The 17,580-nt window shown below is 39.4% G+C and overlaps 1 protein-coding gene across 4 annotated transcripts in view; it reads left to right on the forward strand.

Annotated features, from left to right (window-relative positions):
- Positions 1–17,580, forward strand: part of LOC140737765 (integrin alpha-1-like) — a 196,820-nt gene that overhangs the window by 50,039 nt on the left and 129,201 nt on the right. For all 4 annotated transcript variants that reach the window (XM_073064394.1, XM_073064392.1, XM_073064390.1 and 1 more), the window contains exons 6-7: positions 5,244–5,371; positions 14,932–15,080. In XM_073064394.1, coding sequence (XP_072920495.1) covers positions 5,244–5,371; positions 14,932–15,080 — 277 coding nt within the window. The remainder of the gene's footprint in view (positions 1–5,243; positions 5,372–14,931; positions 15,081–17,580) is intronic.

A 17,580-nucleotide genomic window follows, 5' to 3' on the forward strand; every position in this document is an offset into this window, starting at 1 on the left:
ACAGCAGAGGCATGGAAGGATGAATTCCTGTATTCCCAGTGTCAAATAGGTCGTGACTTATTCTGAGATGGGTGAGGGAAATCACAGGAGTAGGGGCAGAGATATTATTAACACTGCTGACAGTGTGGACTGCATTTTTATTGGGGCAAGTGGAACATTTCTTGGATTCCCAGTGAAATACTAAATCAACATTTCAAGGATTGCTGGTTTGGAACATTATGCCACTCTGGCCTATCAGTGTTTTGAAATTATGACAATAACATTGTACTAATGAGACTACAATTTACATATTCTGAAGTCCCAATCATATTTGCAGCTGGTGGGGATCAAACAGGAACTAAGCAGGAAGGGGTGAAAAGTGAAACAAGGTCATTTTAAGAGTGTCTTTGTTCTACTCCTATTAAAGAGATGGAATTAAAATTACTCAGAGCTATTCATTAAGGTAGAGTCTGCCACATTAGGGTCAACAACTAGGTGCTGACATCTTTTGGAAATTTTTTCTATTAGGAACATGGGAAAATAATTCAAGCAATATCAGTGATATTGTGTAATTGTGTTAATAAATTGCTGTACATGTATTCAATGGGCAATTGCATGAATCCCAAATTACACAGATAATTTTGTAATTTTGTGGTCCAAACATTCGTTATCCTTTCCCAGTAGAATGGTAGTGTTGCTTTAAAAGAAAATAAAGAAAATTTTGATTTGGAGTTCAAAACTGGGAAACTGTCATTTCAATGAGCCAGAGAACAGTAGGGTAACTAATTAATCTGAAATTAAGAGAGCATTTGCAGTATTGTTTGTGTTGTAACTTTTAAGTCACTGGAAACTGAAAGTAGTAGATATGAAAGGTCTTTATTCACATTAGCAGGTCCTAAGAAGAACTTATTTATTCTCCACCACACCCATCTGTTCATAATGTTTTATAGTTTTTAAACAAAAAAGAACTATCAACAATTAACTACAGTTTCAATGGCAAACTACCTACTTGGCCTTAACATTTTAAGCGCAGACAGGTAACTTTGCAGATTTACATAGTTACATTGAAAGCACATCCCAACTGGCAGAACACCCATTAATATTCAAATACCAGTTACTAGTTTTAAGCACAAAATACCTAAAATATATTGGTTTTGCTAGTGTTGAGGCATGGTTCCTTGGAAATACAAACATAGTGACGATTAAATGACAAAACAGAGATGTCCAGAACTGTCTATTAAGTGATGATATGCCTTTAATAATGTGTTAATATAGGAAATGGCCACTTAATGGCTTCCCTTACTTCATTATAAACATTGCTTAACATGACCATTTATTCTTCTGCGTGGCCTTTTTGGTACAGAATCAGAACATTTCCACCAATGACTGGTTTCAATGATCATTAAGTATCAGTGGAAGATAAATTGTGAACAGCTTTCTTTTTGAACACTGGTTCTTGATTCAATTAATAACTGCTATCCACATAACTCCAGAGCTCCTCAATTATCTCTAACAGTTTGCAGCTGCAGGGAACTCAGTTTTCTAGTGTATTATTGACAAAGCTTAGGGTGAGTAAGTTATGGGTTTTGCTTTGGCCACATAGGTAACATTTCTATGGTCTCATCAAAGACAAATAATAACCTAATTCAATAATTTAGTTTATAACTTTTTTTTGAATTTTGTTTTAAATTTACAGTAGTTTTAAATCATCTTTGAACTTTTAGAGTATCAACTAACTGTAAGTTGATTAATTCAAGTGAAGTAGCCTAATCGCAAAAACAAGCATGCTCAATTTGCAGTGAGCATAACTTCAACACCAGTTTTTCTATTACAGTATTGGATAAATTGCACCAAACAAGAAGTAAACACAGCCTCCGCCTCCTTGCATTAAAGGATCCTGCACATAAGATGACTCATTTCACAAAACAAGGACAAATGCTGGTGAAAGCTCGATTGTTAACTCTGCAGAGGATAACATAGATGTTGTTTTGGAAGTTCAATCAAATCACCCAATATTTCATAGTCTTAACAGCGTGGAATAGGCCCTTCCAGCCAGCAACTCCCACTTTAACCCTAGCCTAATCACGGGAAAATTTAGAAACATAGAAACAAAGAAAACCTACAGCACAATACAGGTCCTTCAGCCCACAATACTGTGCCGAACATGTACTTACTTTAGAAATTACCAAGGGTTACCCATAGTACTCTATTTTTCTGATCTCCATGTACCCATCCAGGAGTCTCTTAAAAGACCCTATCATATCCACTTCCACCACTGTCGCCGGCAACCACACACTCACCACTCTGTGTTAAAAACTTACACCTGACATCTCCTCTGTACCTGCTTCCAAGCACCTTAAAACTGTGCCCTCTCATGTTAGTGATTTCAGCCCTGGGAAAAAGCCTCTGACTATCCATGCGATCAATGCATCTCATCATCTTGAACATCTCTATTAGGTTACCTCTCATCCTTCTTTGCTCCAAGAAGAAAAGGCCAAGTTCAGTCAACCTATTCTCATAAGGCTTGTTCCCCAATCCAGGCGACATCTTTGTAAATCTCCTCTGCACCCTTTCTATAGTTTCCACATCCTTCATGTAGTGAGGTGACCAGAACTGAGCACAGTACTCCAACTGGGATCTGACAACATTACCTCTCGGCTCTTAAACTCAATCCCATGAAAGCCAATGCAGCGTACGCCTTTTTAACCACAGAGTCAATCTGCGCAGCAGCTTTGAGAGTCCTATAGACTTGGACCCCAAGATCCCTCTGATCCTCCACACTGCCAAGAGTCTTACCATTAATACTATATTGTGCCATCATATTTGACCTACCAAAATAAACCACCTCACACTTATCTGGGTTGAACTCCATCTGCCACTTCTCAGCCCAGTTTTGCATCCAATCGATGTCCCACTGTATCCTCTGACAGCCCTCCACACTATTCACAACACCTCCAGCCTTTGTGTCATCAGTGAATTTACTAACCCATCCCTCCACTTCCTCATTCAGGTCATTTACTAAAATGACAAAGAGAAGGGGTCCCAGAACAGAGCCCTGAGGCATACCACTGGTCACCGATCTCCATGCAGAATATGACCCATCTACAACTACTCTTTACCTTCCGCGGGCAAACCAATTCTGGATCCACATAGCAAGGTCCCCTTGGATCCAATGCCTCCTCACTTTCTCAATAAGCCTTACATTGGGTACATTATCAAATGCTTTGCTGAATTCCATATCTACTACATCTACTGCTCTACCTTCATTAATATGTTTAGTCACATCCTCAAAAAATTCAGTCAGGCTCGTAAGGCACAACTGCCTTTGACAAAGCCATGCTGTATATGCCTAATCATATTATCCCTCTCCAAATGTTCATAAATCCTGCATCTCAGGATCTTTTCCATCAACTTACCAACCAATGAAGTAAGACTCAGTGGTCTATAATTTCCAGGGCTATCTCTACTCCCTTTCTTGAATAAGGAAACAGCATCTGCAAACCTCCAATCCTCCAGAACCTCTCCCGTCCCCGTTGATGATGCAAAGATCATTGCCAGAGGCTCAGCAATCTCCTCCCTCACCTCCCACAGTAGCCTGGGGTACATTTTGTCTGGTCCTGGAGACTTATCCAACTTGATGCTTTCCAAAAGCTCCAGCACATCCCCTTTCTTAATGTCTATATGCACAAGCTTTTCAATCTGCTGTTAATCATCTCTACAATCACCAAGATCCTTTTCTGTAGTGAATACTGAGAACAAGGAAGGGGAGAGAAGCCAGAAAGAAAAGATAGGAGGAGGGGCAAGAACAAGAGCTAGCAGTGATAGTTGAATCCAGTGTGAGAAGGGAGAGCAGGCTGGTGGAGAAGAGGGACAAAGAGGCATATTTGCCCCCTACCCCACCCTGCACATGATCACAATAAACAGCAGTGTTATTGTCACAGCTCGGCACATCATGGAACCAAAGATTCAAAGTACATTTATTATTAAAGTACACATGCAGTATACAGCCCTGAGATTCATCTTCCCAGCTCCCTCTCCATGGACACTTTTCGCTTCCTCAGGTAAAGCAGCCAACATAAACAAAGACTCCACCCACCTGGGACATTCTCACATTTCTCCTCTTCCATCTAGCAGAAAACAGAAAAGCCTGAAAGCATCTTCCAACAGGGTCAAGGACCAATTCTACCCCTGTGTTTCAAGACTTTTAATGATCCTTCAGTACAACAAAATGGACTCTTGACTTCATAGTCTGTGTTGTTATGATCTTGCACCTTACCTGCACTATGTAATGATTTTATCTGTAGGAACGGTATGGAAGACAGGCTTCTCGGTACATGCGACAGTAATTATCCTCTTTCAATTCTATAGCATTGACAATCACTTCGTTAACTCTTTTACTTATTAAAAAGAAATCTCTGGAAAACTTTGCTATCTATTTTAATAATTCTGGCTCGTTGTGCCTTGCATTGTAATTTTCTTTCCATAATGATTTTTAGGTCATTATTTGTTGTTAGTCATACTTTATCCAATGTTCTGAAAAGTTGAATAAAAGTTGTTTTTATTGCTCATCACATTTTAGCCTAACCCTTTCAATAAAATGTGATTTTATCTAGTCACCTTTCGCATCATTCTCTGCACTAGTGTGTTAAAATGCCCACACATTTGAGATGTGTGTTGGCATATTAATGAAATAGCTAGTGGTTGGACACTGGATACCAACATTCAGAAGTAATTCCTGATTTACCATCTTGTCAAGGAGCAACACACAGGAAAATCTGAACTGCTTCTTAGGGAAGTAAAGAAGAAAAGTTGATTTAAAAAAAACTACTCTGGCTCAGTTAGTCAAACCACCTTCTAGACAGAGGATGCCATTTACAAAGTAGCAGACACTACAAGATGAAGATGCTGATTATTTTGTGTAATACAAATGATTGTTGTACATCATACAAATTGAACTAAGTAATATGGAGATAATATTGTATTTCCAACTTCCATGGAAGCTCTATGCTGTCATCAACACATAATTAAAATTAATGCAGCATCAATCCACAAATATTATTTCTAAAAACACATTGCTGGTAGATGAGATTATCAACTGGAAGCACTTGTTCCTAAGGTTGTCTTTGTGCGTTGATGTACACATTGTAGTGTAGTGAAGTACACTTCTCATTGCCAACTATATGCAGATTGATATAACACTGGAGTTTAAATATTATTCGGTTCTAACCTCGAGTTACAAAAAATACAATCTTCTGTGTTTGCAGCTTGCAAGTCTCGACTTGACATTGTGATTGTTCTTGATGGTTCCAACAGCATTTACCCTTGGTCTAGTGTTAACAATTTCCTCATCAAGTTATTGGAAAAAATTGAAATTGGACATCAGCAAACTCAGGTTAGTCAAATGCTTGCACTGTATTTCAAAAGGTTTTGCTCATTTTAATATGTGCATAAATCTATTGAGGATCAACAACAAATATTCTTTCTGTGGAGCAAGGAAGGTGAATTAGCACTTGCAGGTGATTAAAATCATTTAAGGTTAAGTTTTCAATATCTGCTACCAACACAGAAGAAGAAACAGCAGTGCATTTTGTAGATGGTACACACTACAGCCACTGGGCATCTTTGCTGGAAGTTGAGTGAATTGGTTCCCAATCAAGTGGATTGTCTTTGCTCTGGATGGTGCCGAGTTTCTGAGTATTGCTCTGTGAAGGTACATTCTTTCAGACAGTTGGAGAAAATTCCATCATATTTTTGACTTGTACCTTGGAGATGGTGGAGAGGCTTTTGAGTGCAATGATGTAAGCCTCTAACCTGTTTTTGTCTGCATGGCAATTTTTGATGGTTCATTTCAGTTCTGTTTAACAGTGACCTCCAGGGCATTGATATGCAGACGGAGCATAGGTGCTCAGTGAATTAAAAAAAATAAATAAATAAAAATGTTCACCAGAAAAAGCAGGGTCTCTCAGTGGCCACCCATTTTAATTCCACTTCCCGTTCATTTCCAACATATCAATCCATGGCCTTTTCAGATGAGGCCACATTCAGGTTGGAGGAGGAGCACCTTATATTCTGTCTGAGTAACCTCCAACCTGATGGCATGAACATCGATTTCTCAAACTTCTGATCATGTCCCACCCCCACTTCACCACTCCCCATTCCCATTTCCCTCTCTCACCTTACTCCTCCCTCTGGTGCTCCTCCTCCTTCTCTTTCTTCCATGGCCTTCTGTCCTCTCCTATCAGATTCCCCCTTCTCCAGCCCTGTTTCTCTTCCTTCCCAGCTCTTTAGTTCACCCCTCTCTCCCTTCCAGTTTCACCTATTATCTTGTGATTCTTCCTCCCCTCCCCCACCTTCAAACTCTGACTACTCATCTTTATTTTCCAGCCCTGATGAAGGGTCTCGGCCCAAAATGTCAGCTGTACTCTTTTCCATAGATGCCACCTGGCCTGCTGAATTCCTCCAACATCTTGTCCGCGTTGCTTGGATTTCCAGCGTCTGCAGATTTTCTCTTGTTTGTCATAGGTGTGCGGAGATCAGGCAATTATAATGCTTTTCAATATCATGGCTCTTAGAGGAGGCAGTCTTTGTTTGCCACCTGCATGAATGTCACTTGGAATTCATCAGCCCATGCCTGAATGATGTCTTGGTCATCTGCATGCAGAATGAACTGTGAAGGGAAATGAACATTGCACAATGCACAATCATCAGCAAACATCCTTACTTCTGATCTAATGATGAAAGGAATGTCATTGATAATGCAACTGAAGAGGGCAAGTGCTCTGAGGCAGGGATTCACAACCATCCTTATACCATGGACCAATACCACAAAACAAGAGTTGCATGGACCATAGGTTTGGAAACCCTGCTCTGGGGAATTATTGCAGTGACATCCTTGGGCATCTTCCTTTATGGAGGCAGTAATCCAGTCATTATGGTGTTTCCTTCTTGAGTTCACCTTTAACAGAGCTCTTTTGTGCCATACAGGGGTGAGCTGGATCAGCTGGTTGAGTGGTGTTGCAACAAAAACCTTGCACTTAGTGTCAGGAAGGCTAAAGAATTGACTCTGGACTTCAGGAAGGGGAATTTGGGAGAGCACATCAGGCCGGGCAGCTTCTATGGAAAAGAGTAAACAACTGGTGTTTTGGGCTGAGACCCTTCACCAGGACAAGAAAAAAAAGGTGATAAGTCAGAGTAAGAAGGTGGGGGGGGGAGAAAGAAATACAGGATAGTAGGTGATAGGTGAAACTGGGAGGGAGGAGTGAAGTAAAGAGCTGGGAAGTTGATTGTTGAAAGAGATATAGGGCTGGAATCTGATAGGAGAGGATAGAAGGCCATGGAACAAAGGGAAGGGGGGGAGCACCAATGGGAGGTTATGGACAGGTAGGAGATAAGATGAGAGAGGGAAAAGTGAATAGAGAATGGTGAAGGAAGGGAGAGGAGGCATTACTGGAAGTTCAAGAAATCGATGTTCCTTCTAACAGCGTGAAAAGAAAAGAAACAACATTTGCAGACTCCAAACCTCCTCACCCCCACCCCCGCCCCATTGCCCACAGAAAGAAACAGACACATGAATAATTAACAATTCTGGACATGCAACAATCCCCAAACCCTAACTCGCAGAAAAGAACAGTGACAGTAGCACCAAATCACAATCACCCCTTATACACAAAAAATTAATAGGTCACCCACCCGCCAATCGGCCGCAAGAAAGAAAACACCGAAAAACTGAAGGAAACCAATATAAAGTACAGTCCAATAATCACATAAATCTCAGAATATGGAGACGTCTTTTCGCTGCATACAAGGAGTGCAGCTGCACAAACTCAGTCCTTCTGTAAAGAGTGACCGCCAGCCTGGGTCCAGAGCTGAACGTCGTCGGCCCCTACCTGAACACCACCAATCCAGGGCCGATCACACCAATCTGGCTGCCAACTGTCTCACGCCAAGGCATCACTGACCTCCTCCACGTTTACCTCGATGCTTCAATCTTCGTCGCCACTTCAGGATGGAGTCATCCACGACCCCATGCCTCAACTCTGGGCTTTTCCATGAGTCAGCTGGTGGTCTCTGACCTTCTCGACCCCCCCCATCTCTGATCTCCAGGAGGCAGCTGTCCAGACGCAGCACAGTGCTGGATCCTTCAATCGAATTCAAGCTCTGGATCACAGACTCCAACTGTTTCCATAACATAAACAAGACAAAAAAGAACAAGTAGAAGGTGTAGAAAAAGTGAAATTATTGAAAATTTTTGCTATCTGGAATATGTCACCCATGGAATTGTTTTTAGCTGGTGCCATCTTGACCGGCTATATTTCATTACGAGCTTGAGAAGATATGGTATGACTCGAACAAATTTCTACAGAGAATATTCTAACTGATTGCATCACCACCTGGTCTGGAAGCTCCAATGCACAGGTTTAAAAGAGGCTGCAGAGGGTTGTAGACTCAGCCAGCTCCAGCACTGGCAAAAACCTCCCCACCATCAAGGACAGCTTTAAACAATGGTGCTTCAAGAAGATGGAATCCATCATTAAGGAACCTACATCTGGAGCATGTGCTCTTCCCATTACTGCTATCAGGGACAAGGTACAGGAGCCTGAAGACCAACACTCTACACTTTAGGAACAGCTTCTTCTCTTCATCTAGCAGATTTCTGTATGGTTCAAGAACCCATGAACACTACCTCATTATTCCTCTTTTGCTCTATTTATTACTTTTATCTTTTATTGTTACTAATAGTAATTTTTATGTCCTGCAATCAACCAGGTTGATTCTGGAGATGAGGGGGGTTAGACTATGAGGATAGATTAAATCACCTGGGACTGTACTCAACTGGAATTCAGAGGAATGAGAGGATATCTTATAGAAACATATAAAATAATGGAAGGGGCATAGATAGAGGCAGGGAAGTTGTTTTCACTGGTAGGTGAGACTAGTACTAGGGGACATAGTCTCAAGATTTGGGGGAGTAGATTTAGGACCGAGGTGAGGAGGAACTGCTTTTCCCAGAAAGTGGTGAATCTGTGGAATTCTCTGCCCAATGAAACAGTGGAGGCTATGTCAGTATATATATTTAAGACAAGGTTGGATAGATTTTTGCATAGTAAGAGAGTTAAGGGTTATGGGGAAAAGGCAGGTAAGTGGAGATGAGCCATGATCTAATTGAATGGTGGAGCAGGCTCTAAGATAGCCAACACCTGCTCCTATTTCTTATGCTCTTATACAATATACTGCTGCCACAAAAACACATTTCACAACATACTGTACATTAATAATAATATATCTGATTCAGATTCTGATTCAGATATTGATTCTGGTTCAAATGTTGCCTTGTCAGGCAATCTCATCTCACATCTGGTATTCAATTCCATACTAGATGATTTCTTGATCTGAGAGGTCTTGGTGATATTGAAACTGAAACTGATTATTAGCAAGTACCACTTTGTGGCACAGTAAATGGCACTTTCTGTCACTTTGCTAATGATGTAGGGATTAAAAAGGAATTAAGCATCTTGGATGTATTTTGATTTTCATGAGCAATTTGAACCTATTTGTGTACCATATGATTCCATCAGCAGTACTGGAGATTTGTTTCAATGGCTGGCACATGAAATAGAATAATTACAGTTTCAATACACCCATCCTGCTTTGGCAATAAAGGAAGAGCTTGATGCTTTATAGTACATTCTAAAGTTCCACCAACAACTAATATATTCAGGGGTGGGGATTAAATCATTAATGTCACTCAGGAAGTGAATCAGCCAAGTTTCATTTCATAAAATCTCAAAAGTAGAAATAAATTATTGATCAGGCAACCTGCTTCAAAAGTATTGGTTGAGGATTATATTATTAATGAGAAAGCAAGGATGAACCTGCCTGCTCTTCATTGGATAGGAACGTGGAGACTTTTACATCATCTTGAGAGGATATATGGGGAGGATATTTTAATATCTCATCTGAAAGAGTATATTCTAATATTTAATCAGTCTGTCAGTACTAGACTGGAGTGTCATCGGTGATCATCTGTTTTGATATCTGGAGCGGAGCTTGAATGTAGCTCATGTGTATAGTTGCTATGACTGAACTGTGGTTAGGTTGAATACAAAAGGTTATGGCAGTTTTCGATCACTAGTGGTCCCAAATGATAATCATTGGAGTATGATTCTTTCATTTCCCTACTCACAAACTAAAATGCCATTAAAGATTGAACCCTGCATTCTGACGGGAGAAAAAGCGGAAAGTGAATGGAAGAAGAACTGCCAAGAAACAAAAGGTTACATCCTTGTCGTCTGGAATCTGATTTGAAATGTACAATAGTGCCTTATTGTTTTTGCCGTGTGTGACATGGCCAAGCTCAAAAAAGAACATGCTGCAGGCATGCATCCACTAAGTGGTCTTTTCTTCTCATAATAGAAAGCATTCATTTTCTTAAGCGTGCCTTGAATCACCAGCTGTATTTGCAAACTACTATATATTTAGATCTGTTCTGTACAAACCATGATCTTTTCATGTGACTGTAATAAACTGAGATCATGCCCACTTTCAGTGCTCTGCAATTCCATAAAAAAAGTGTGTAGCATCTTGATTAAACCATTTAAACTGATTTTCCTCCCACAAAAACCAACAGTAAACCTTAAATGTCAAATATGCAACAACAGCACTGAGAGAAATAATATAGAAATGGTGCAGTACATTGTGTAACAGAATTATACTTCCTTTGAAGAAAAATGTAGTCAAGTTCTAGAAATGATTTCAAGTCAGTTTTGTTTACATCACTTATTGCCATTTTGTTTCAATTTAGCATATTTTACTTGCCTAGGGTGAGCCAGTATCGGTGATCTATAAACAACTGACAGCATTCAACAAGAATCCATTCATCAGGCAAACTTAGAAGATAATGAATGTTACAGTTTGGATCCAGTACAAAACTTGTACTATTTAGTTATCCTCCCCAGACAGACACAACAGCATTCCACCAATCTGGCCTGCAACTATACTGTCCTTTCAGAAGAAATGATCTTGCGGTTCTCTTCCTTGTCTACATTTGCTCTGGTTAATGAATAATGAGAGTTTATAAGTGCCATCTGTTGAAAACTAGGTTATTGTTAAAGTTAATTTCAGCTTTTTAGTCTTGCAACTCCAGGAAACTATGACTGTTACTCATGGCAGTTTACTGATCTATAGAGTGCCAAGTTTTCAAGGCATCTGACTGCTGTAAGTTATTAAGGCTTATCCCAGAAGTGTTATTTAATCCATTAACAGTGTCGGTAAGCCACCTGATTCCAAGCTTCTGTTTCGTCCATCCTTGCCACTAAAGCATTAGGGGAACTGCAGACCCACCTCCTGACAAGAGTCCAAGCAGTTGTCAACCAAGCCAGTTTAGGAGAATAAATTGCCAAATTTTTTATCCCATCAATCATATGTTGCAATTACTTCTGATGCAATTTCTGTGTTCTATCTGATGTCAAAATTGTCTCTCCTAGTGGCAACAGATAAAGAACTTCTGTTCAGTTTCTTTTTCTGTTTGGGACTATTTTTACAGTATTTTTTATATACCTGCCTCAGTGAATTTACAAACGTAGCCTGTTATATCATTCCTATTAGAGATAAATGGCCAACACAGTTCCTCATTAAAGCTCCAAGCGTGAGACTAATAACTGAAAGAAGAAATGTACACTTGTTAAAAAAAATTGGTTGTCCTTATTCACACTGTGATCTTTACAAGGACTCATTCTCATGATGATAAATTGCCTGCAAGTTTGGCCTATCCCAAATGCAAAAGTGTTTTGCTTGGCCACTGTAGTTAACAATAATTCAAAATGATGAGTTTGAAATCATAAACTACCATGGTGTGCTTCATTCAACAATGAGGTTACATAAACTGATTAGGAAAGCGTTATACTGTTACTGCTGGAAATCTGAAGTAAAAACAGAAAATCTTCGGTAGGAGAAAACAAAAGTTAACGTATAACATTCATTTGATGGGCATATGATCTGAATTGTTAATTCTGTTTCTCTCTAAACCCATGATTTATAACCCAACAAGTAGTTTCTGTTTTAAGTTTGTGAACAGGTTCCTATTTTTCAGTTTTATTGAATTAAAGTGCACAAACTGGTGGGATATATAGAGAATGTTAGTTCATCCTTTGGATTATGGTATGGACTATGGATTATGGATATTTGGATTATGAACTATGCCTATACATTGCTAGCAGTCATGAGAAATTAATTCATTTCAGATAGATTAACATCATGGTGGAGAACTGTCCATTGAGCATTTGTGCCTCATTTTAAGGTGGTACCAGACTCTAGACAAATTTGAATAAAGAAAAATTGAACACTACTATTACAAACAAATGATCTCATTATATAATGCTCATCGTCTGCATGTGTCTACTGGCATTAAGTTATTCTTTCTTGGAAATCGATTGCACAAGGTTTATTTGATCACACTATGGTAAAATCACTGGAATAAGTCATCTCTGCCACAGTGGATAGGTGGGATTTCCATTTGTGTCAAGCCTGCACAGGAAGGCACTTCCCAGTCTCCACCTAGCTAACAGGAATCACCTGTCACTCATTTCCAACCTATAACCTGCAGCCTGTTTAAACCCAGCTTGCATCCACAGTCCAGGTTCACTCATACAAACAAGCCAGCCTCAAGCAGTTGCTCCTAGCCATCAGTTACAGTATCCCATTGCCTCATTGTGTTAAGTATCAGTTCTCTCATTATTGTTCTCTCGTGTTCTGTAGCCCCTCCAAACTTATCTAAGTGATACAATTGCCAAGTAAATTTAATCCTGCAGTCTTCTTTAGGCTAGAATCATGGGTTTCAGCATATTTATACCTATATATGTTCCCCCTGTATTTGTAAATGAAATTAATGTAAAAATCATTGGTTTTCATGAAGCTCACTTACTGCAAAAAATGTGAATTCTGTTTGTTGCTATTAGTGGCACTATTACAATACTTATTCTGTAAGAACACTGTAAGAAAAGTCAGCAGCAGGAAAATCTCCGACTTACAAGTTAGAGTCTCTCTGTTTTATATAAATGCTGTTCTTGTACATTTGGTCTTGATCAGCTACCTTTCCTTATTGAGGAAACTGAACAAGACAGCTTATTTCAAGAAGGGCCTACTACAACAATTTCCTAACTGACAGTGCTATGGCAACCTTCCATGGCCTTTCTCTGTAATTTTGATTTATTTATCATTGCATCCTCTTGAAATCCACCTCTGCATACCTCGATGTTGTAAACATTTGGCAGGAATATAATACTTAAAAGGAAACTCCAGCATTTGTCTTGCAAGGGAAAAGTCAAGCACTCAAGTATGGTGATGTGTTTATATATTAAAATAGCCCAATAATGCTAATATTTTAAAGAAGCTTTTCATCTTCATGAAAAATTACTTATATTGAAAACACCCAATATATTAATATCACTTATTTTGAGTTGTTAAATTCTGTTAATTGTGACATTATACTTCACGACTACCAATAAAGAATGTGCCAATTTTTTGTCTTTTTAAATTAAAAAAAATGACAGCTTCATTTTATTCCTTTACAACATCCTGGAACATGTTTTGAGTTTTCCAAATGTTTTCTGGATTTATTTCAATAACTCTTACTGTTGAACAGCCATGACTTTGAAACTTCAGATTTCTCCAAAGCATGCTTTCAGATGTTAAATTATTTCTGGAAGCTTGAACTGAAGAATTAATTCTACATGCAAGGACATCCATTCGGAGTCACAAAGCAGGGGCACCACTCTGTAAAACACATGCATATATTCATACCCTAATATTAAAGGTGAAGTTGTAGGTTCCACCAAGAGCCATTAACTTCAAATTCCAATACCTACCCCTGACTATGGGTCCTCCTGTTATATAGTATAATTTCCTCCGGTGTCAAGACAAACAGCTGCTGAAGTTATACATATGGTTCAAGCTTGTCATGCCAGAGATCTGATACAAACTGATCTGACCTAACTGATTTTCTTTGAAGGACCCTACCTATTTTTTATTTCATTATATTTTTCTAGTTTTTCTTACTTCTTCGTAATATTATAAGCATTCTCTTCGATTGTGAAGCCAAATGTGAAGGAGTTATTTAACATTTCAACATGGTTTCTATTTCTACAAGAACTAATCTGTTTCAGCATTCTTTTTCTGTTTATGTTTCTGGAATGCTTTATTTCTATTTCTTTAATGTTACAGGTATTAGTTCAGCATAGGTCTTCTTTATTTCTGTCCTTTTCAATTTACTTTGTTTCTGCATGCTTCTTTGCTATATTTTCAATGATAATTTCATCCTGTCTCCATTCTGTTCCATTCGTTCAAGATGAAAATAAAAGATTTTTCTTTGACCTTGGACTAGATCCCAGAAAGACGGTTGCAGTTTGATAACCTAGATCTACTGGTCTCACCAATCCTACCTACCACGGAAAAAGGTTGAAGATATGGCAACTCCAATATTCTAGATTATCTTTTTCAGTTCCATCTCTCCACTGTCATTTTAATTCACTTGGTGACATCCCCCTTTATTACAGGACCATGCTAAAATTCTACTATGCTCTTTAGCTTAAATGGTGATCAATTTGTTGTATATCCAAGTCAGAGCAGGAGGATAGTGAATATTTCTTTAGGCCTATTGAATTAAGTAGCAAGGGTTTGGTGCAGAAAATTATCAAAGTAATATGGGTCTTAAAGTGTAAGAAAAAAGCTCTTGTAAGTTGAACCCCAGAACTGAAGTTGAAAGCTTAGCTAAGAAATCATGGTTTTCATTACTATATTAAATACTGCCAAATTGACAGCAACTGACACTACAGCCATTTTTCTGGCTTAAGAAAGCAATTAAACAGCTTCTTAAGGTTCATTTTCATGTAGAAGAAATGAAAGATCAGTGCTTGTGATTTCAATGAAGTAACTTTCTTTTATTTGTCAATAATTTAGGTTGCAATTATACAGTATGGCTTCAAAGTCACACATGAAGTCAGTCTTAATCAATTTAGCACAACTGAGGATCTCCTAGAAGTTGCTAAAGAGATAAAGCAAGGGGGTGGAAATGAAACAAAAACAGCTCTTGGAATTGAATATGCCAGGTTAGTACTCCAAATGCAAACTATTAACTGCATTACAGTATGTATAAAGACAATGTGTTGATCTATTTGAAAACAAATGTTTTGATTTTGAGTTGTAATTTTTTTTTGCTATAATGTTCTAATTTCTCTGGCATGCCACTTACAGTCAAAAGATTAGAGGCCTACAAATTACAGTGTACCATAAACAATGTAATTTAAATGATTGTAGCCTAGACTTTGTCTTCAGTGAATGGTAACATGCTAATGGAGATGTCTGCAATGAATGTATTTTCCACTTGCCATGTAGGAAGCAGATTAAAATACTCAGTAGTCCATCTTCTAGAAGTCCATGATATGCATGGCTGTTGATATTTTTTTACGTATGAAAGTCTTCATAACCACTATAAGAGTATAGGATTGGACTTATTTGTTGTGACCTCCTTCCAAATATCTGGGCATGTGGTGGCATCCTGGTGATAGAATGGCAGCTGCATCTACGTTGTCTTGAAAATGGTGGTAGAGAGTCTTTTAAGAGACTCTTAGATAGGTACAGAACTTAGAGAAGTAGAGGGCCATACAGTAGGGAAATTCTAGGCAGTCTCTACAGTTGGTTACATGGTCGGCACAACAATGTGGGCCGAAGGGCCTGTAATGTGCTGTAGATTTCTGTGTTTTATGTTCTAACTAATGTTTCAATAGCAATATTCAAAACACAGACAATTAAATTATCTATCTAAAATACCAGGGATGAAGCTCTTTGAAGAACATGAGAATATCTAAAGGGGAAATCTAATGCTTTTTGCCGCAGGTGACTCCACTGTTATTGACCGAATTATCCTCATTAAACCAAGGCAGGTCTGTACACAACCCGTGCAAGTGGACAAAGTGCTACACCTGCCCATACTCCACCTCCCTCACCTCCATTCCGGGCCCCTAACAGCCCTTCCAGGTGAGGCAACATTTCACCTGCAGATCTTATCTAAAGTGTACAGTGCTCTGATTGTGGCCTCCTCTAATCGGAGAGACCCATTGAACATTGGAGGATGGCTTTGTCAAGCGCCTCCACACCATCTGCCACAGTTGGGACTTTCCAGAGGCCAAACATTTTAATTCACATTCCCATTCCCATTCTGTCAATCCACGGCCTCCTCTTATACCAAGATGAGGCCACCCTTAGGGTGGAGGAGCAACTCCTTATATTTCGTCTGGGTACCCTCCAACCTGACAGCATGAATCTCGATTTCTCCTTCTGGTAAACAAATTCTCTCCCCTACTTCTTCTATTACCCACCCTGTCCTTTCTCTGCTTCTCACCTGCCTATTACATCCCCCTTGGTCCCCTTCTCCTTCCCTTTCTCCTATTCTCCACGCTCCTCTCCAATCAGATTCTTTGTTCTCTGACCCTTGACCTTTCCTATCCACCTATCATCCTATCATCTTGAAGCTAGCCTCTTTCACCCCACCCCACCCAAACTTTTTTTATTCTGGTATCTTCCCGCTTCCTTCTCAGTCCTGAAGAAGGGTCTTGGCCTGAAACGTCAACTCTTTACTATTTTCCATAGATGCTGCCTGACCTGTTGAGTTTCTCCTCCATTCTGTGTTTGTTACTTTGGATTTCCATCATCTACAGAAGTTCTCGTGTTTCTATATGCAGTACCCCAGTTGTGGTTTGGATGCCTGGTCAGCACTGTCTACCCAATCCAGAGTATGAACGGTCAAGAGTCTTCTTGCAGAAAGTATTGTGCCCTCTAAAACTGACCTCTGTAAGAAACTCAGGCAAGGATGATGATGACCCGTGTGAAAAAAAAGCCTCAAACAGCCTCGAGATTTCCTCTGTCAAACATGACCATATCAGTTCGCTGGACCTCTGGAGAAAGGCTTCAGGTTGCTACATGCTACATTACCATACCAGGCTATATAATCATCGTGTGCCTCCATTTGGTGATATACTGAAAGAAGTTGTGCGTAGTGTTACGAACCCCGTAACTGGGTCACTTACCAGCAAAGATAGAGAGGTCCGTTGAAGTCTGATGATACTATTTTTAACAGTATTGGTAAAAATACACAAAAATAATATCAATGCAAATATACAGATAATATACGTCATCAATACTAAATCTAAAAGTGCGGGTATAATAATAATCAATAAGAAATAAGCTCTACCATTGTCTAGGGGATAATGTATTGTCCGATGGAAATATAAAAGGCACTCAGTTCATGCAGGCTGCAGCCTTTGGTTGGAGAGAGAGAGAGATTTTTGGGAGAAAAACTTGCCGATTCCTTTTATGATTTTGATCCGTCGGGAGTCCCGTTGGTGTGGCCGTTCACTTGTGGCCTCTCCTTTAGCTAAAGCTGTTCTTCCGTGGTGAGGCCGCCAATCCCAGGCAAGGGAAGGACGCACACGAGCCCCTCACCGACTGTCGCTATTAAACACTGTCACGGGATTTCTAGTGTTTCTCCTGGTGCGTCTAAAGGGGTTGTTCCCCAGACCCTCTTTTATCCTTACTCACGGGGTCTCAGAT

The sequence above is a fragment of the Hemitrygon akajei genome, chromosome 13, assembly GCF_048418815.1.
Source record: "Hemitrygon akajei chromosome 13, sHemAka1.3, whole genome shotgun sequence".
Lineage (NCBI taxonomy): Eukaryota > Metazoa > Chordata > Chondrichthyes > Myliobatiformes > Dasyatidae > Hemitrygon > Hemitrygon akajei.